General features: G+C 49.6%; 1 protein-coding gene across 1 annotated transcript; it reads left to right on the top strand.

Annotated features, from left to right (window-relative positions):
* The first annotated feature begins 4126 nt into the window (after positions 1–4126).
* Positions 4127–19203, top strand: Ms4a15 (membrane spanning 4-domains A15). The gene is made up of 8 exons (XM_028884344.2): positions 4127–4236; positions 12199–12437; positions 14179–14301; positions 16108–16164; positions 16795–16887; positions 17233–17346; positions 18172–18312; positions 18940–19203. The coding sequence occupies exons 1-7, from the start codon at positions 4170–4172 to the stop codon at positions 18286–18288; spliced, it is 810 nt and encodes a 269-aa protein (XP_028740177.2). The 5' UTR covers positions 4127–4169; the 3' UTR covers positions 18289–18312; positions 18940–19203.
* Positions 19204–20377: the final 1174 nt, after the last annotated feature.

The following is a 20377-nucleotide window of genomic DNA, read 5'->3' as shown; positions in this document are numbered from 1 at the left end:
GGAGCAGTGCAGAAAGCATGCATGGCCCAACCCTGGCGTGTGTCCCCAGCACTCCTGGGTGTGTGGGAGACAGCACATGGACACCAGACTGCCTGCTGGAACTGTTAACAAACAAGCCACCCAAGCCCAAGAAAAGGCTGTCTGGGTTAAGCAATGGGAGAGATGCAAATTTAAAACCCTGTATTACTTATACAAAGGGGCTCTCTAATGGGGCCTTTCAGACCACAGTAGCCCCTCACTGCTCTCCAGCCCCCTCTTCTGTCTTTTCCCAGAATCCTTGCAATTGGACAACATGGACATGGTCCTGGTGCCATTCAACAGCATGACCATGACTCCTTTCAGATCCCCAAGGCTGTTTCCAGCTGAAGAATCTACAAAGACCAAAGAGCCTTTCTTTCACTGGTGTGACCCCGGCTCCTGGCACTGCTTCATGAAGTGCCTATGTTTAAGCATCTCTTTTTATTTCATGTGTGTGTGCGTATGTGTTTGATGTATACACAGGCACATATTGGTGCAAGGATGTGTATGAGTGTGCTTGTACATGTATGGACATGCATGTAGAGGACAATTCCAGATGTTGTTTCTCAGGTACTCTCCTCCTCTTCCTTCTTCTCTTCCTCTCCCTCCTCCTTGAGACAGAAGCTTTTTACTGGCCTGGAACTCACCAAGTAGACTAGGCTAGCAAGTCTAATCTGCCTGTTACATCTCCCCAGGCCTAGGACAACAATCACGCACCATCATGCTGGACTTTATTTTTAACATGGACTCTGGGGACCAAACTCGGGTCTTTGTATTTGTAAAGCAAGCACTTTGCCAACTGTCTCTTCAGCCCTCGGGCATCTCCTTTCCACCTGCAATAAGGAAGGGCGACAAGGGCAAAAAAATAAGAAGATTCAAAAACTTCCATTTTGCCGTAGCCACTAGCCTGAAGCTCCCCACAGTCACAACTCTGGTGACACATCACATGACAGTGCCATAGTCTTTACAAATGGGGTTCTTAAGTCCACTCAAATGCATTCTAGTACAGTAATCACAGTACTAGGATGTAAAGGGCAGTGGGCAGCCAACATGTGAACAGAGTGCCTCTACTGCACAGTCCACAGAGACTGAATGTCCAACAATAATTAGAGAGACATCCTCGGCCCATCTTTCACAAGAGGAAACTGGGACTCAGAGGGAAGAGGCTCCCTTTTGCCCTGTTGCTATGACAAACACCATGGCCAAAAGCAGCTTGGGAGGGGAATGGTTTTATTTTAGTTTACAGCTCCTGGTTCATCACAGAAGGAAATCAGGGCAGGAATCTGGAGGCAGGAACCATGTAGGAATTCAGTTCCCTGGCTTGTTCCCTGGCTGTTTCCCAGGCTGGTCTCAAATCCCTTGTAGCTGAGGATGACCTTAAACTCCTGATCTTCCTGCCTCCGTCTCCTAAGTACTAGGGTGACAAGGATGTGCCACCATGCCTGACTCTGTTCCTGTTCTGAAATTTCAGTGTCCCATAGGGGAAAGGGAAATCTCTCTCTTCTCTCGCCTCTGAAGTTTCCAGAGTCTTTCAAGTCAGCAGACAGTAGACAGGTTAACAGGTGAAAATATATTCAGATGTATTAGGTGCCTGTCATAGAATCTCACAAATTCCCGGGAAGAAGAGCTAGATGAGGCTTGGAGGGGAGGGCCAGCAAAGGGCTGAGGAGAGTGAAGGAAGGGTGCAGGCAGGATGAGGGTCTCAATGTAGGAACACAGATAAAGTTTCTCTTGGCTAATAAAAGTTGTAGGCAATGGCTTGTGACAGCCTGTGGTTTTGGCCTTTGAGTGTCCTATGATATTACACCCCCCCTTGATGAGATGGGGCACAACTCATAGCAATGATAAGGAAGAAGAGATGTTTTTTTACTCCTTGAGAGGAGCATGCCACCCAGTTCCCAAATGAATCACACACGGAGGCTTATTCTTAATTATAAATGCCCAGTCTTAGTTTGGCTTGTTTCTAGCCAGCTTTTCTTAACTAATTATCCTGGCTACCTTTTGCCTCTGGGCTTTTACCTTTCTCTCTTTCTGTATTTCTTTTCTTTCCTTCTTCCATGACTGGCTGTGTGACTGGGTGGCTGGCCCCTGGCATCCTCCTCTCCTTGTTCTCTTGTTTTTTCTTCTTTTCCTCACAGATTTCTATTTATCCTCTCTGCCTGCCAGCCCTGCCTATCCTTTTTCCTGCCTCACTATTGGCCCTTCAGCTCTTTATTAGACCAATCAGGTGTTTTAGACAGGCAAAGTAACACAGGTTCACAGAGTTAAATAGGTGCAACATAAAAGAATGCAACACGGGGCTGAAAAGATGGCTCAGTGGTTAAGAGCACTGACTGCTCTTCCAGAGGACCCGAGTTCAATTCCCAGTTACCCACATGGCAGCTCACAACTGTCTGTAATTCCAGTTCCAGAGGACCCAATATCCATGGCAAAACACCAACGTACATAAAATAAAAATAAATCAATTTGAAAAAAAAAGAATGCAACATATCTTTGCATCATTAGACAAATGTTCCATAGCATAAAGAAATGTAACACTTCTTAAAATAATATTCTACAACAAAGAGGGTGAGAGACACAGGAGGGCTGAAGGTCAGAGACCTTGGTTCTTCCTTAGCTCAGAGATTAGCATGCCAACAAGCTATGCTCTGGAATGTCTCTTTCCTAAGCCCCAGACAGTGCCTATGGTTGCTGGTCTTAGATGATCAGGCTACCCCCAAAGATTATTCCAGGAGATTTGGACATGGGGAAAGAGACATCAAGATTAACATGAGAAGCCAGTGGGCAGAGACTGGGAACCTCCCTACCCAGGCTACAGGTAAGGAACAGAGTAGCACCGTATACCCATGACAAATGTGGGTAAAGATATGTTCTAAGCAAATGACCTATAAAGGGCCCTGATGTTAGACTGCTCGACACTTTTGAGCCTCTGAGCTGTCCCAGGTGTCTATCCAACATCATTCTCAGAGGAACCTTTCTCTTACTAATAGCTGTCCCTGTCTATCAATACCCATGTGTCCCTGGTCTAACTCCTCACTCAGGGATCTAAGTCTAGAAATCTTATCACATGCCCTCTAGACTCAAACCTATGCCTATAACAAAGAGGCAGACCCTCTGCTACATCACAGAGAACATTCATTTTGTTCCCAGTCTACTGTTGCCTGGCCAGGTCTGGTCTGACCTGGACTTGGCAGAAACTATCTCATGCACTTGTGTTCAGTGGCAGGCCAGCTCTACAGCCTTGCCAACCATGGCTGCATGTGTGGGGCCTCACCGGGGACAACGGTGATGTCATGTACATTATCCTCCAGCAGGGAAGACAGGCATGTCCGGGGCTGGGTGCAGAGCTCCCAGTCTCCTGCTGTCTCAGGTTGGGACTGATCACTCCCACTTCTTGTTGGCACAGGAAGTCACAGGGCAGCCCAGTTTTGAGGACTTGGGAGAGCAACTCTAACCCTCCCTCTCTCCAGGTGTAGAGACACACTGGCCTGAAAACCAAGGCCATTTTTACATTCAACCTGCCACACTGATCTTTCCCAGGGTTATCTGAGAGCTGGCCCAGGCCTGTCGCCAGGATGACTTGAGCCTATAGGTCCTACCCAATCATGTGGCTTTCTCAATTGCCTCACAAGATGTTCTGTGAGATCCTGAACCCAGAAACTCACAGGCCAAGTACTTGAAGGACACTGTGTATACAAACATGCACACATACTAACACATGTTCACATGAATGTTCATGCTTAGACCCTCTGCCACCTGTCATCGGAAAGCTGTGAGTCTCCTGGGCCCCTTGTCTAACTGTGGTCAAACCTGGGTGGACAGAACACAGGCAGCCTGCTCAGTCCTCTCAGGGCATCTCAGTGGGGTGAAAGTCTTATGGATCCCCATCCCAGCTCTGATGCTAGTAGTGGTGCCAAGTGATCCACTTTCCTCTTGGGTCTTGAGGTTCCCTTCCAGAGACTGAAGCAAGAGAATGGGACACTCTCGGGCCCTTTGGAGGCCAGTGACCACACAAGTGACTGCCTCTGGCCCCCACCTCTGGGAGACAGGTGGAAGCCTCTGAACCGGGAAGGAGAGAGAACCTACCAGAGGCGCAGCTCCCAAGCAGTGATTTCCAAGCCCCACACGAATAGCAAGGTTTTCACAGGATAATGTGTGAATGTGGGAGCGCAGAGGCAGAGGGGAGCCAGCAGCCCGCGCAGCAGCCGTGGCAAGCCGGTGAGTACCCCCATTGTCCTTCTAGAAAGACCACCCAGGGAACATAATAAGAGAAGAGGTGGGCATTTGTGGGGTCCCCCAGAGAGGGAGAAAGAAAGAGGTCATTGAAGGGAACCCACCTGGCACTAAGATTGGGAAGGAAGATCTCAGGGCCACCATTCCAGCTCAGGGCAATGAGAGACCCACTGCACAGTGAAGGGAGACAAGGGGGGTGTATCTGTCTTCTCTCCTCAAACCCAGGGCCGGGGACTTCAGGGAGACAATCACCCTCCCAAGAAGTAGAGACTCCCTTTCTCCAGAAGCCAACTCGTTAGACGTTTAACCTAGACAGGTGATTCCAAACCAAGCACAGGTGTCCTGCCTGTCCCTTCTCTGAGGGGAGGAGAAGGACCTGACGAGGGTCACTGCTAGAAAACTCTTCTATGCAAATACTATGTCATTTGCAAATGGGAAGCATTAGTCAGGGGAAAGAAGAGGCTGTCCCTGCTGCCCAGATGCAGTGGCAGGAGCACCGGAGCACAGCAGAAGGCCATGGGGTGGGGAAATGACAGCGAGAGCTGCATCTGGTGGCATCACTTCTGGGACTATCGGGCAGGCATGGGCTGTCCTGGCAAAAGCTGAGATTGGAGACAAGATGCCTGGTGCCACAGGGCCAGGCAAGTTCTCTCCTGGTCTGGGAAATGGCTGCAGACCCAGGATGTATATGTAGAAATCTTAGAAGCCCGAAACACCTCACCCCCACTACTATACATTCACTTCTGTGATATGTGGGGAAACTGAGGCCCAGAGAGACCAAGCCATTTGCCCAAATTCACTCAGCTACTTCCTCTCACCAGATAATGACATGCGTTCTTACCAGCCTGAGTGCAGGATCTGTGACTTAACTACAAAGCAAAGATGTATTTGCATAATTTCATCCCAGGATCCCCACCCCTTCCAGCTGCCAACACCTCCCCAAAAAGCAGGGCAATAACTGGGAAATAAGCAAAGCTGCTTTGGGACCTGGGTGGAAGAAGAGGCTGTCTAGAGACACTCCCAAGATAAGTGCTGGCTGCCCAAAAGTGTTCCCGGGGTGTGCTGGGCAGCCCACCACTACAGGTCCCCCTGCCACGGAGGCTATTAACAGCTGAAGCCCAGGAGGGGTGAAAGCCTCCTCCATAGCAGTCACGGGGCCAGACATTGCTAGGTGGTCATTATTCTCTTCTGGAGTGTTGATGACTCTGTTTTGTTTTACGGTTTCAGTCAAGCCTAAGGCAGTGTGCTCTGTGAATGCTAGCTCTATTGTATTTGGATATTGGTTCTTTGCTATAGGATGTGAATCAAATGTTGATTTCTGTGCTGCAAATAGGTATCTGTTTCTAAGTAAAACTGCTTACATTATTTTTTAAAGATTCACAGCGATTATAGCAGGGTGACACTTTGACAGTCCTGTGGCTTTTCCAGCCACTCTCAAGCCAAATAGCAGCAATTTAGTAGTTAGCAATTAGCCTGACTGGTCTTGTGTTGTGTCATATCGGGACCTGGGGCTGCTCCTCTGCCCAGGTACAGCAGGTAAGAAGGGTGTTGGATGGCTCTCATCTTTTCTTGCTCTCTGTTCCCCCCACCCCCACTGTCCCCCGTCCCCCCACCCCCTCCCACCCCCGGTACACACAGTAGTGACATCTCTGAGGACAAAGAGGACAGGGACCGTGCTGGGTGCTTTGTGAGTTGGTGTCACCCTCCCTGAGATAGGCACTTCTCTAAAAGGGTGTGTCTCTACAGAGACTCACCCCATTACAAGGATCTCTCTCCTGGGTATCTCTCTGCCAAAGAGCTCTTGCCCAACCTCGGAATCCACGGTCCAGTGAAAAGAAGCTACATGGGGCTTTCTCCCAGCGGGTTCCTCAAGGAAGCCTCTCTGCCGCGGTAAAAAGACAACCAAAGACATGTCCCCCACTCCCTTCCCGTGCAGTGTCAAATCTACTTCCAACCCTAGGAGGAGGGTATAAAAACCAGCCCACAGCTTCTCAGCCACCTGCCTTTGGCAAGTCCCCTGACACCCTTGGTGACATCACTCACTTCAGAGTCTGTTCTCTGTGACCAACACATCAGCCTTCAAGGTCCATGACTTGCCCTACTTACTTCTGCAAAATGGCCTGCATAACATCTCCTTCCAGGGCTGCCCTAAAGACTGTAGGAGAGCTCTTTATAAACTGTTAAGGGTTTTGCATGAAGGGCTGTTATTACTACATCTCATTCAGCAGTTGATAATCAGCATGGTTGTCCTGGATGTCCTGAGTTTCCAGGCAGCTGTTCCCTTAAGGCAGGCTGGAGTGGCTTTCCTTCCTAGGCATATATGAGTGGCGGGATATGCTGGCTGATTGTTAGCAAGAAAGAGGGGAGCACTGAGGTAGAGTCACCTGGAATATCACAGATGGATTAGTCACTGGTGGGGAGGGGAACGTGTGAATCTCGGGACCTGTGTCATGTATTCCTGCTTGGGTTTGCCACTTTACCCTGCCGAGGGTGCAAAGCCTATTTCTGTAGGTGTTTCTCTTCCCCTGAGGATCACGGGGCTCTGTGTTTGATGGCATTTCTCACCACCCACCTGAGAGAGATGCTGTTAATGACGCAAGTGATCCCTGCTGGGTGGCTTGAGTCCTGTGGGAGCCGAGAGTCCTTCTAACCCCAGAAAATGTTCCCAGTACACATATGACTGACTCATCATGGCCCTCAGACATGATCCTCACCTGTCCCCAGTGAAATGATAACTATGAAAGCAAGTGTGTCCTTTTTAGCCTAAAATTCTACCTTTTCTGACTCAGGTGTTAATTGTCCTTAGTACTTTTTAAATGTCCTTACTTAGGGAAGTGTTGCCGTGGCAGGCTCACTCAGCCCCCTCTGGTTTTTATTTGATCACCTGTGAATACTGAAGGGTGTTGGATGGCTCTCATATATAAGTGTAAATGTGTGTGTGTGTGTGTGTGTGTGTGTGTGTGTGTGTGTGTGTGTGTGTGTGTGTTGTGTTTCTGGAAGATTAATGGTCAGAAGAAGCTAAATTATGCTTCAGGGACACATAGTTTAGTGTTTATGCATGTGTGCATGTGTATGTATATATGCAATGCTCATGTGTGTGAGTACATGTACAAGTGTGCACACACACATGTAGAGGCCAGAGGACAACCTCAGATATCATTCCTCAGGTACCATCCACCTAGTTTTTTCAGACAGGGTCTCTTGCTAGCCTACAGCTAGCCAATTTGTCCAGACAGGTGAGCCATCAAGCCCTAGGGATCTGCATGGCTCTGTCTCCCCAGAACTGGGATTCTAAGGACTCCACCATGCCCAGCGTTTTTATGTCATGGCTTGCTATCTCCCATCCCCATCTTATATCTTAGTGTCATAAGACAGCAGAGAGTGGTCTCTTCCTCCTGCTACATAGCCCTGAAGACATTACTCACTTGGGAACCCAGGCAGATAAAGTGGACTCTGTCTGCAAGCTGGCTAGTTACTATGACAACGAGGAAAGACCCTCCACAGTGAACTGGACCAGTCACTCTTTCCTTAGCTCAGAAGTTGTGAATTTGGTTTTAACCAAAACAAGTCACATGACCACACCAACCTTCAAGGCACCCAGAATATAATAGCTAAAACAAGTGGACAAATGACAGAGACTGCCCCTGGAGGCAGCAGTGATGGACAGCTGCAGGTTGAGACACAGACAGACTTGGACTTGAATCCTTGCCCTCAAATTCACTAGCGGAGTTACCTTAAGCATGTCCCTTCTCTGCGGGAAGCCTCAGTCATCACACCAAGATGATAAACTGTGGAAATTATCAGGTCACTGAGGAGGTGAGAAGCAATGTATCAGAAGCATCCAGAGACAATCATGTCCTCAAGAAATGGTTAGCACATGCTGTTAATCCCATAACCTGGGGCAGGGTGGAGCTGGGGCCTTATGAATAGTTCAGAGAGTTTCAAATGTCAATAATGATATAGAATGGATAACAACACTGCTTTGAAACAAGCATACCACAGCCCTTTGCCAGTTTCTAAGAATATTCTGGTCCATTTTGACTTCTGGTCCTCTCTGCCAACCTCTGAGATGAGGTGAGCAGCTGTGCTAGCTTTAACAAATGCCTGGGGTGATCTGCATATAAAGAGAACAGGTTTGTTTCCGGCTCAGTCCATGTTTAGTTGCCCCTGTGTTTTGAGCCTGTGGGGAGGTAGGGCATGATAGCCAGAGTACGTGGCTAGTAAGCCAAGAAGAACCCAAGATCCCAAACCCCCTTCAAGGACACACCCCGGCCCCCGGGACCAAAGGACCCTCCACCAGCCTCTGTCCCTTGCATGTTCAATGTGGCTCATGTGCCTGACCTTTTGGTCTCAAGCTGGTTCTGAAAAGTTGTGGGATCTTTAAGAGACAGAATCTCTCTGGAGAAAGTGGCTTGTTGGGGCGAGGGCTTGAGGTCAGCAGCCTGGCCCTGCTTCCTGCCCACTTGATACTTCCTCACTACAGGAGTGCTGCAGCCAGACACCTCACCCTCCTACCACCGTGCCTTCCCCAACACAACAGACAGTGTTCCCTTGAACTCTAAGCCTAAATAAACCTGCTTGCTTTAACATGTTTACTTTTCAGTATTTAGTCACAGAAATAAGAAATTTAAGTAATACAAGGTTCTGTCACCTGGCAGTCATATCATCCTGGGGACAGTCTTTGTCTAACCTGCAGGCCTTTGAGGGATATTCAAAACCCAAACTCTAGCCACAGTCACCACAGCCATCTTTACTGTCATTGTACAGAAATATTTGGTAGCTTGATGTATTTTCCTTCTTACTCCGAACCACAGAAATTAATGTAAACGTCATTTAAAGCATCAAGTAAATTCCAGTGACCATTTACTATGATCCAGGCAGTGTTCTGACACTGAAGTTGGAAAACTCCAGCCCACCAATTGGATCCAGCCCATCTGTTCATGTCAATACAGCCCCACCTATTTATAGATTCATTGCCTGTGTCTGGTTCACACTACAGCAGAGGCATCTCCTACTTGAACAGAAACTACTTGACCAAAGTCCAAAATCTTACTAGCTGAGTGTCTGCAGGGAATGTTGGCCGGTGCTGTCCTACACAGTGTTTGTGTCTGCTAACCATCATTTCAGTGTGAGGGTGTGGAAACTGGAGCCCCAACTGAGTCCCATCATGTGGGAAGTAATAGCACTATTCCTAGACCCTTGATATCACATGTTGGCCACCCAGCTTTTGCTGGAAGAATTCCTTGAAGTCCTTGAAGATATCAAGTGACTTCTGCACTCTTGGTGTGGGGTTGTTGTTTAATAACACTATTTACCTGAAACATGTTCTTTTTTGCATGTGTGTGCATACATACATATCTGTATGTCTGTGTGCACATGTATGTGCATGCTCATGCATGTGCATCTGTGTGCATGCATGTGTGTGCACATATGTGTGTGCATGTATGTAAGTTCATGCATGTGTATGTGTGTGGAGGCCAGAGGTTCACTCTGGGTGTCACTCCACCTTGGAGGTAGAATAGACAACTACCTTGTTTTCTGAGAAAGAGTCTCTCATTGGTCTGGAGATCATCAAGTAGGCTGGACTAGCAGGCCAGAGAACCCAAGGGTCCAACTGATTGTATCTCCCCAGCATTGGGATCACAAGTGTGTGCCCCTATACCCAGCTTTTTATATGGGTTTCTAGGATTCGAACTCCAGTAGGTCCTCATGTGTGTGCAGCAAGCATTTACCAACTGAGCTGTCTCCCCAACCCATGAAACATGTTATTAATCGCCTACAGTGGAGAGAAAATGCTCATGCCAGCAGATGTCACCCTGTGCTTCCTCTGCCATTCCTTTGGAGGTACTCCAGTCACTGGGACCTGCTTCCCTCTTTGTGGGGACTCAGCTGTGCCTCTCAAAGGCAGTCCCAGCAGGACACCGCACTTTACAGTCACCAGTGTGGACCAGGCCCATCACAGAGTGAATGGCCCAGAGGACACACATGTGGCAAGCCCATCCGCCAGGATAAAGATGCACATCCACTGAGGTCCCGCACAGACCCCCGGGGAATGGGCTGTGTCAAAGGCCTGCTGCTCTAGAAGCACAGACGCATTTGTGTTTCCCACAGTACTAGAATTCATTGACTAACAATAAATTTACAGTCAGTTTCATTTGCTGCAATTTGCCATAGCTAGCTCTTGAAAAACTCAGGTGCTTTTATTCTGATACTAAGAATTAGTGTTAACGCTCAAGTCACACATTATACACCTCAGTGTGTGTGTGTGTGTGTGTGTGTGTGTGTGTGTGTGTGTGTGTGTGTGATTTACAGGTTACAGAGTGTACAAAAGGACAGAGAGGCCACAGCACAGTTTAAGAAAGTCTTACCAGAGGCAGCAAGCTATTAGAGACATAAAAGTTCACTGCATTGGTTAGATACAGTATTAAGGGCTGGGGGTGCTGCAGAGACACATGCAGGAGAAGTGCAGGGCTGCTGCAGACAAAGGGACAGACTGGCGGTAGCTTCAGGAGGCTGTATCAAGCAGTGGAGACAGAGCTGAGCTGAAGCCCACAATCTGCCTGTTGGTTCCGTGGCACACACATTGGGTGGTCCCATGCCAGGTCAGTGGGGCCGTCACCACTGCAGGGATGGTGGCTTCTTTAGAGGGTCCAGGTGGTACTTTTCATCCACAGGAGTAAATTGTTTGTGCCTCGTGGGTGGCACTGGGCAGGAGGCGGTTACCTACATGGATAGTGAGACAGAGTCACCTTGTCCCGTTGTTTGAATGAGAGCATCCAAACACTGCCTTTAAACGGAGTCACCCAGGGCAGAGCAGAGCCCAAAGCCACTCCTTTACACAATATGAAGTAACTTAGAGCATAGCACAGCCTGATTATCCACAAGCTGTGCAGTCCATGAGTAGCAATGTCTCATGAACACAAACCGAAGTCCTCAAAGCAGTGGGTAAATACATACTCATGCACTGAATATATAAGGTTTGACAACAAACTTCAAGTGAAGAGGTTGAATGATTCCCTGTGCCTATAATGAAACAGGGTCTGATGCCCTTACCACGACTCTTTGGGTCAGGAAACTGAGGCAGGAGGAAGTGACCGCCGTGCCCTCTGTCTCATAGCAGCTACATGGACCAGGGTTCAAATCCTGCCTTCGTCACAGAGCTGTGACTTGGACTGCTGGGTTCTTCACCATGTGTGAAAGCCAGCAAGGAGGGTGACTGTTTTAATGTTACATAATCCACTAGATTAGTAACTGCAGCACCCTGGGAAGCTGCTGCCCAACATCAGTGTACCCCAGAGTGTTTTCCCAGGCCACCCACACCTCAGGTTTCCACAGTTCGTGTTTATCTTGGCCACAATACTGGTTATTCCTTGGGTAGTCAAAGGGAGCAGGATGTGTTGCCCCGGGGTAATTATGTACCCACCGTCAACAGATGCAGTCTAGAGGAAGGGAGGGAGGGGTACATCCAGTCTGGTCCTTCTCTCTCCGTGAGTAAAACAGTACTTCAGCTAAGCTCCCCTTCCCAGAGCGGTGTGTCCGTGAGCACTCACTCACCCTCTCTGGGGAAAGGAGGGTGTTTAAATACATGCTCCTCTCAAAGGTTCCACTTGGGCAGCAGCTGGCTTGCCTCGCCTGTAGGCTGGGTTCCATGCCCAGCATTGAAAATAAAAAGTTCCTTCCATGTACTGTAGGAGAAATCAAGATCAGAATCAAGAGTCAAAAAAGCCTAAAATTCAAGTAAAAAAAAAAAAAAAAAAAAAAAAAAAGCCACGTCACTCACAGGAGCCTAATTCCCTTCTGTGAGTCTCTTCTCTTTCCCCAGCTCTAGTCGGGAATCTGGGATCTTCTATCTCCGGGCCTCAGTAAGCAAGAGCAGGGAGCTGCGCCATTTATCAAATGTGTAACCACCATCACTGCCTTGTTATCTCCTGAGCCTTCGTCCCCCAGGCTCTCTGAACACGATGTCCACACCTCCTGCCAGCAATGGCGTGTTTGTCGTCATCCCGCCCAGCAACGCCAGCGGCCTCCGCCCACCTCCCGCCATCCTGCCCACCTCCATGTGCCAACCTCCAGGGATCATGCAATTCGAAGAGTCGCCGCTGGGGGCGCAGGCGCCCAGGGCCACCCAGCCACCTGACCTTAGACCAATAGAGACCTTCTTGACTGGAGAGCCCAAGGCTTTAGGGGTAAGAGAAGCTCCCCCAAGTGACCTGAGACAAAACTGCTGGGCAGGTAGTGAGCCTCGGGCTCAGCGGGAGGTAGGGGGTTGGGCGAGGACCACGACAGGCAGGCAGGGGATAAATGTGAGAATTCATTTGTGCGCCAGGCAGACAAGGCTTCCCTTCCCCCTTGGAGCTCACCAGGTAAACAGTAAACAAATGACCAGAACTCCATCGAGGAGTAAGAATGATGGATGCGGGACCGCAACACTAGCAAAGACAGAAAGCTCTCTCTGGGGAGAGGACACTGACGCTAAATCCTGGGTGTTAAAGTCAGCCCAGCAAGAGCTGGATGGGTGGAAGATGCGTGAAGGCTAGGATTGCCTAGACTGAAGAGCAGCAAACGCAAAGGCCCTGAGGTGGGAACGGGTGTGGCTTGTTGAAGGAAGATCTAGTATACTGACATAGCTGGGATGTAATGAACGAAGGAAGACCTGACGGGGAACGAGAATGAAATGTTGGCGAGAGCCAACTCCTGTGGAGCTGACAGTCCGTGAAGGGTGGCTTCCAAGCCCTTCTCTAATCTCAAATGGCCTTAGATAGTGGTCTCTAAGAAGGAATAAAATATAGGTGGTAGGTGGGTAAGTGGATAAGATAGATGCTAGATGATGAAAGACAGGTGATAGATGAATACAATTAAGAGGATAATATAGATGGGTGGATAATACATAAATATGCTTGGTAGATGAGAGATGAATAAATAAGATAGTATGGTGACTGATAGATATGATAGATTAAAAAGTAAGTGATGGGGGCTGAGAGATGGCTCAGAGGTTAAGAACATTGGCTGCTCTTCCAGAGGTCCTGAGTTCAATTCCCAGCAGCCACATGGTGGCTCACAACAATCTATAATAGGATCTGACACCCTCTTCTGGCATACAGGTATAAGTGCAGAGCACTTGTACATAAAATATAAACAATTTTTTAAAGATGATGGATAAATAGGCATGTGAATTGCTAAAGACAAAAGCTTCAAATTTGATTGAAGAGTTTTAGTGTACAACATAAAATGAGTTTCATAATGATGTGTTTATACTTGTGTATCATTGTTCTTTGCTCATAATCAGAGTTTTTTTGGGCCAAGAACTCATGAAATCAGGCAGCCCTCAGAATCAAAAGAGGTTCAAGCCCCACCCAACAGAATGAGCAGTGAACTTTCACAGGCCAACATATGTAACATATCTAACTCAAACCTGCTGGAATGCAGAACTCCATCCTAAAAACTGTATCAGGGTTAGTGGTGTGTAAGGTGACTAGGGATAGCAAATTAAAATAAGATATTGGCTGGGCGATGGTGGCACACATCTTTAATCCCAGCAGAGGATTAGAGGCAGAGGCAGGTGGATCTCTGTGAGTTCGAGGCCAGCCTGGTCTACAGAGAGAGTTCCACGACAGCCAAGGCTACACAGAGAAACCCTGTCTCCAAAAACAAAACAAAAATTCTAAAATAAGACATTGCTTCTAGAACCCTGGAACCGCTTGACAACTACAGCCCCACTCACAAATTATGCATTGGCCTGGAGCTGCCGGTGGGCGGAGGAGAGCTTGTTCTATCTTGATGTAATGCTCTGGCCTCGGCTTAAGGAAACCGGAGATGACTCCCCACTAGCTGTGGGAAGCCAGACCTGCGGAGGTTGGCCGCTCTCCCGAGAGGCCCGCAGGGGGCGCTGTGCAGCTCAGTGGCCTGATCCCTCGCTGCCTCCCACAGACGGTGCAGATCTTGATCGGCCTCATCCACCTTGGCTTTGGCAGCGTCCTGCTCATGGTCCGCCGAGGCCACCTGGGGATGCTCTTCATTGAAGGTGGCGTCCCCTTCTGGGGAGGAGCTTGCGTGAGTGCGGGGGTTGTCGTCCTACGCTGGGGCGTGGTCCTGCCCAGATCACCTCGCCCTGCCCCACTTCCAACATTTTCCTGCTTTGCCCATCCTAGGTCAGGATCTAACTCGCCTCCCAGACTAACCTGGGCGTAATAGTTATCACTCACCCCTAACCTTCATCGTAAACCTCAGCCTGGTTCACTCCCAGGAAACAGCCAGAAACTGTGAGGAGCAAGCAGGCCAGAGTCCTAATCACACCCAGGCTACCTGCGCCCTAACCCCACATCCACACCCCACCAGCAAAAACCCTCAGTTCCCTCTGTAGGTCCCAGCCCTGACTGGGTTGATCTCCAGGGTTCTCCCTGCCCTGCGTCCATTCCTCTGGCCGTACCCCACTGGAGAACCAAATCAGGGCTTCCTTGTCTGCTCCTCGGTGCCAAAGAGGAGTTTCCAAGGTGGTACTGCTGTCTGTGGCGCTACCAAAAGTGCCAGTGCTCTGGTGGTGGGTAGCCTCCAGCTACTTCCAGGAAGAGCAGGCTTTGGGGTCAGCTTAGTGGGTCTACACTGAAGCCCCACTGTGTATGATGGTGGAGATCCCTTCTGTGTATCCCAGACTGTCTCGGCAAGAGCTCAGAAGCCCCTAAGGGCGGAGCTCAGAGAGGCCACCGCTGCGGAAACTCCACAGCTAGAGCTGAACGGCTGGGAACAAATTTTAAGTCCTGGCTCTAATGGTCCGTAGTGGGCCCAAGCTGGAAGAAACAAAGGCAGCATTCTTCTCTGAGCTCCCTCCTGCTTCAAGTTCTCTCACAAAATGTGCCCCGTGCACATGGTAGGAGGGGGGAAATAAATCAGAGCCTGCTTGTCAGGCTCAGGAGACAGCAGGGTCCTGAGGCCTGGGCAGGCCATGTGAAGCTCGGTATTCAGTCTTTATCTTAGAACTTTGCAGGGCTCGGGAGATCGTTCAGCGTGCAAAGCCCTTGCGTGGTGAGAATGAGGGCTTGAGTTGTGTCTCCATCACCCTTGTCAACAGCCAACCTGGGCTTGTAATCCCAGGGCTGGAGAGATGGAGACAGGCAGCTCTCCCTGGGCGTCACTGGTCAGCCCCACCAAGTCCAGGTAAGAGCGTCTCAAGAAACAAAGCAGGCAGTTCCTGAGGAGGATTGACACCCAAGGCTGACCTTGGTCCACAGGTGTGAGTACACACACACACATGCACACACATGCACACACGTGTGCACGCGCACACACACACACACACACACATGTGCACACACATGCCCTCACATCTGGGGCTGTTGCCCAATTGAATATCAGCCCCATGAGAAAAGGATATTATCCATTTTATCCAGCTCTATTATGTTTTTGACACCTACCTACTACTTCGTAAATATTTGATGAGTGACTATTTGAAGGTGCATGTCCTATGAGGCTTTAGTAATATGATGTCAATGAAAATACATACCTTGTAAACTATGGCTTGAGGTCTCAAGACAGAGGCCTCTTTTTTTGTTGTTGTTTGTAGCTATGGCTGTCCTAGAACTCATTATGTAGACCAGGCAGGCTTTGAACTCACAGAGATTTGCTTGCCTCTGCCTCCCAAGTGCTGAGACTAAAGGCGTGAGCCACACACCAGAGGACAAAGGCCTCTTACAGAAGACTAAGACACCCTTAGAAATATACCTGAGATGCCTGGCCAGAATGCAGACAAGAAAGCTTATGGTTCTCTGTCAGTACCTCTGTCTTCTTGACGGAACTTAGGCATGATGTGCCCTGGTCATTGTCCCAGCCAAAACCTCATTGGGCCCTCTCTTCCCCACACAGTTCATCATCTCTGGGTCCCTCTCGGTAGCAGCTGAGAAAAACCACACCAGTTGCCTGGTAAGTCTGAATGGAGACAGAGAATCAGGGGTGGGGATGGGGCCCACTCACCTGGGTGGCACCCAGGACCTGGCCCCCATCTGCCCACTCATTTGGTCCATTCAACAAGCATTTCGTGGGGATTTTCTAAGTGTCTGTGGAAGGAATTTAGACATCCCAATACAGAAGGAAGAGATGGGACACTTGTAAAATGCCATCCAAAGTGGTAAGGGTCTAGAGATGAAGCCCTCACAGACATTCAGAGGATGCCATCAGGAAGGGTCCCCTGAAGAATAGCCACCAAGCTGTCTCAGTGGGTGGGCCTAGCCTGGGGGAACGGAAGTGCGGGAGGGGGGGGGGACAGGCACTTGCTGCAAACCTGGCCCAGGAAAGCCACGAAGAGGGTCAAGTCTCCTCCCCAGCAGCTCCCAAGAGGATGAAGAAGCAAAAGGAGGCATCGGGGCCTCTTCCTGGGGTCCCAGGGAAAGAGAAGAAAAAGAAGAGCGAGAAAAGAAAACCCAGCCACGTGCAGGGCTCATGGCCCCAACCCCAGGGCCACGGGAGGGAGGGTGCGGGAGGCTGGGCACAGTCAGCGGACGCCTCTGGTCCCTTCTCCTCTTTGCCTCTTCTTGGTGCCTGTCCCTCCCACAGGTGAGGAGCAGCCTAGGGACCAACATCCTCAGTGCCGTGGCAGCCTTCGCTGGGACAGCCATTCTTCTCATGGACTTCGGTGTCACTAACTGGGTGCGGTGGCAGATGTCCCGAGGGGTACTAAACCTAGAAGGATGATAAGGGCTGCAGGCAGGACTAGGGAAGACCCAATCAATCGTCCGCAGCCCTGGGCTGTTCCAGAGCCTGCTGCTCCAATAGATCTCACGCGTGTACTGACACCGTGGCCCTACCCCAAGATCGGGTGTGGGGGGAAGGGAGATGAGGCCTGGTAGAATGGAAGGAGCGGGCCGGGGCTGGAGTCAGGTCGGCCGGATCCAGGCATACCTCTGCCTCTTGCCTGGGCAAGTTATTCTTGGTCCAGAGTGTCGCTTCACTTTTAAACTCTCGGTTTGACTTGACTGTGGTTTGGGTCCCCAGGATGTGGGCAGGGGCTACCTTGCTGTGTTGACCATCTTCACCATCCTGGAGTTCTTCATCGCTGTCATCGCCACCCACTTTGGGTGCCAAGCCACCCGCGCCCACACTAACGCAGTGAGTACTCTCACATCCTGTCTGGGCAGAGACTGAGCCTCCAGGCCTCTCCCACTTCCCCTTCGGGGCTGAGCTGTGAAGAGCTTCCAGTAAGATGCTAGGGGACCCAAAGTTGTGAAATGGAACTATTCGCCGCATGGCCACAGGGGGGCGCCAGCAGTAGCGGCAGAGCTGAGATCCTTCCGGAATTGGAGGACAGGGTTGGGGTGGGCGAGGGGTGCACCTCGCACAGAGGTGTCCACAGACTGTGAACAGGTGGGTAACTCGGAAAAGACAGCATGACTCGGTAGAAGTTAAATTCATTTTTCCCGGGGGAGGAGGAGACAGAGGAGGAGAGGAGGAAGGGGCCAAAAAGAGGATGGGAAGAGGGGATACTGATAGCACAAAGGCTTGCCTGAGCAGGAAAATGCAGCCAGTGGCTAGCGGATGCCATTTAAAGTTGGAACGAGGCAGGGAGAGGGGGGCGGGCAGTGGGATGAGCTGGATTCAAGCACAGTGAAGGGCTACTAGAGTGGAAGCAGCCGGGGACCAGGCTGTGGTTCAGGCAAGAGCTATAGAGCCCCGAACTCAGACGGGCTGTCCAGAGAGGAAACATCAACTCACTAGCCCCTAGAGAAATGAGATTTGTCTGCTTCTCTCGCTGCGGTGTGTCCAAGCCCTACATCATAACTAACCCTAGCTAATGTTTTCTGAAACGTTAAGCGATGCTTTTTTGTGAATGAGCATTCGGTACTAAGGCGCTGTTATCAGCATGCCCGCAGGGGGACACTGTTGCAACACTCCCGCAGAGACACCCCAGGATTGGGGTTTTCTGTTTCTTTGCAGTCTGTGATTTTCCTACCCAACGCCTTCGGCACGGATTTCAACATCCCCAGCCCGGCAGTCTCTCCACCCCCTGCCTATGACAATGTGGCATATATGCCCAAGGAGTCATCGGAGTAGAAGATCGCAGCTCCTCTTCTCCAGGTTGGAGTCCAGGCTTCCCACTCTACCCAGCATCTCTCCACCCTCACCTTGTTCGTTCTGAGGCAGCCCTTCCCCAGCCAGGCCCTCCAAGTCACGTGCACTGTGTGTGATGTGTTCCTTCAGTTTCCAGTTTCCCCCAGTAGTGTCTTCCTAAAAAAGACATAAGACTGATGTCCAGGGCACCACCCCACCCCGAGTCCTGTCACCCGACATAGATGTCCCCAGGGCTCCTCTGCGCTGTCCTCTGCTCATCGTGGGAAATCTTGGCATCACGGAGGTTTCACAGGTTTGCCTTCTAGAAGGTCATTAAGCACGGAGAACTCAGAATGTTCCAGAATAGACTGGCGTTTCAGAGGCTCTGGCCCTACCACAGAGCAAGGCAGTGGGCCTGACCTCCATCCAGGCTCCTGGTCCCCATGACCATCTCTGTCCGTTGTCATTTCCTGTTACATCTTTGAGTTTCATTTTCCCACCTGGAAACTGAAGTGCTAAACTACATAACCACAAGGCCGATCCAGCACCCCTGGGGCCCTTGGGTCTAAGCCAGGTATTGCCCCCACTCCCTTCTGGAACCCCTTTTTTTTTAATAGGACATTGGTATTGACTCTGGCCCTTCCCACATACTAGGACAGAAGGTTGCAGAGGAGACTGACTGACTCTTGGACCCAGGTCATCAACAACAGGTGCACAGAGAAAGTCGCCTCACTGACCCTCCTGAATCCATACCCCAACCCTGCCTGAAAAGCAAAGGTGTCCCTGAGAGTTACCATGGGAACAGAGCTGGGTCCCAACAGGAAGAAGACACCTTCAGTCCAGTGTTTGTAGGCCCTGGCATATGGCTTGTTCCATCCATACTATGGAGAAAAATAAACAGCGTGGCTTGGATTTTGAGTTGGTCTCACTGTGGTGGCTTTTGCTTTCTAAGCTTGAGGTCTTCTGAGGGTTCTTCATGGTTAATCAGAGGTTTGGATAAGTATCCCACTAAGAGCAGGCAGGAGGTAACTTCTTGCAGCCGGGGACGTCTCCATGCCTTGACTTCGATGATGAGCTCGTGGGTAATTTGTACACAGGCACTTGCGCATATGAAAATGAACTAAAGTGCAGGCAGGGGACATGGGTCAGTGGGTCAGGACCTGAGTCTGGATGTTCAGCATGCACGTAAGAAGCTGGGCTCAGTGACATGTGTCCGTAATCCCAGCACTGAGGTGGCAAAGACAGGGAGAACCCTGGAACTTGCTTGGCCAACCAATATGGCTAAATCTGTGAGATCCTTAAAAATAAAAGAGAGAGATTTATTTACTTCACAGTTCTGGAGATTGAAGATCAAAAGGTCACATGTGGCAGTAGCCTTCCCGCAGAGTCTAAAGGTGGCACAAAGCATAAAAAGACAAAAAGATCATGTATTCAACTATCTCTTCCTCGTCAAAAGACACAAAAAGGATCACTGTGATGTATTCTCCAATCTATCTCCTATTTTTTCTAATTGAGCCACTGGGATTCATTTATGGGGGCCTCACTCTGATGCCCTTCTAATCCTAATCCCATTCCAAAGGCTTTGCTACCCCTCAGCACTACTGTCCGCTTGAGTTTCTGATCACTGACAAAAAGGATGGTACTTCAGCATGGGGACCTTGAGGGGGCACTCTCACTGCTTCCCAGGGGCTCGCTCCTGGCTTCCTATTTGGTCAGTTCCACAGTTACTTGAGACTGTACTTGAATAATCAGAGGGGGTAGGCATGGAAACTCTTGGCTTTATTCCTTTGATGAAGTCAAGTTCCACCCAGAGCAGGTAGGAAATATTTTTAAAAGCTGGATTCTTATTTATTTCTTTAAATACTGATAGCTGTGCCTGATCTTAAATTTCACACAAATACAGTGTGTGTATTTCTTTGTGTCTGTCTCCTTTTACTGAATAAAATATGTTAGCCATTTGTCCATAACATCTTATATTTCCATTTTATTGTTTTTAATAGTTTTGTAAACATTTTGTTTTATTCTACCACTTTCAATGACTTACCCGTTGTTGATGGACAACTAGGTTAGCGCCACTTTGAGGCATCATCAA

Source organism: Peromyscus leucopus, chromosome 1 (assembly GCF_004664715.2).
Source record: "Peromyscus leucopus breed LL Stock chromosome 1, UCI_PerLeu_2.1, whole genome shotgun sequence".
In the NCBI taxonomy this organism is placed as follows: Eukaryota; Metazoa; Chordata; class Mammalia; order Rodentia; family Cricetidae; genus Peromyscus; species Peromyscus leucopus.
The sequence above is the reverse complement of the archived record's forward strand: the minus strand, read 5'-3'. Positions and strand labels throughout refer to the sequence as shown.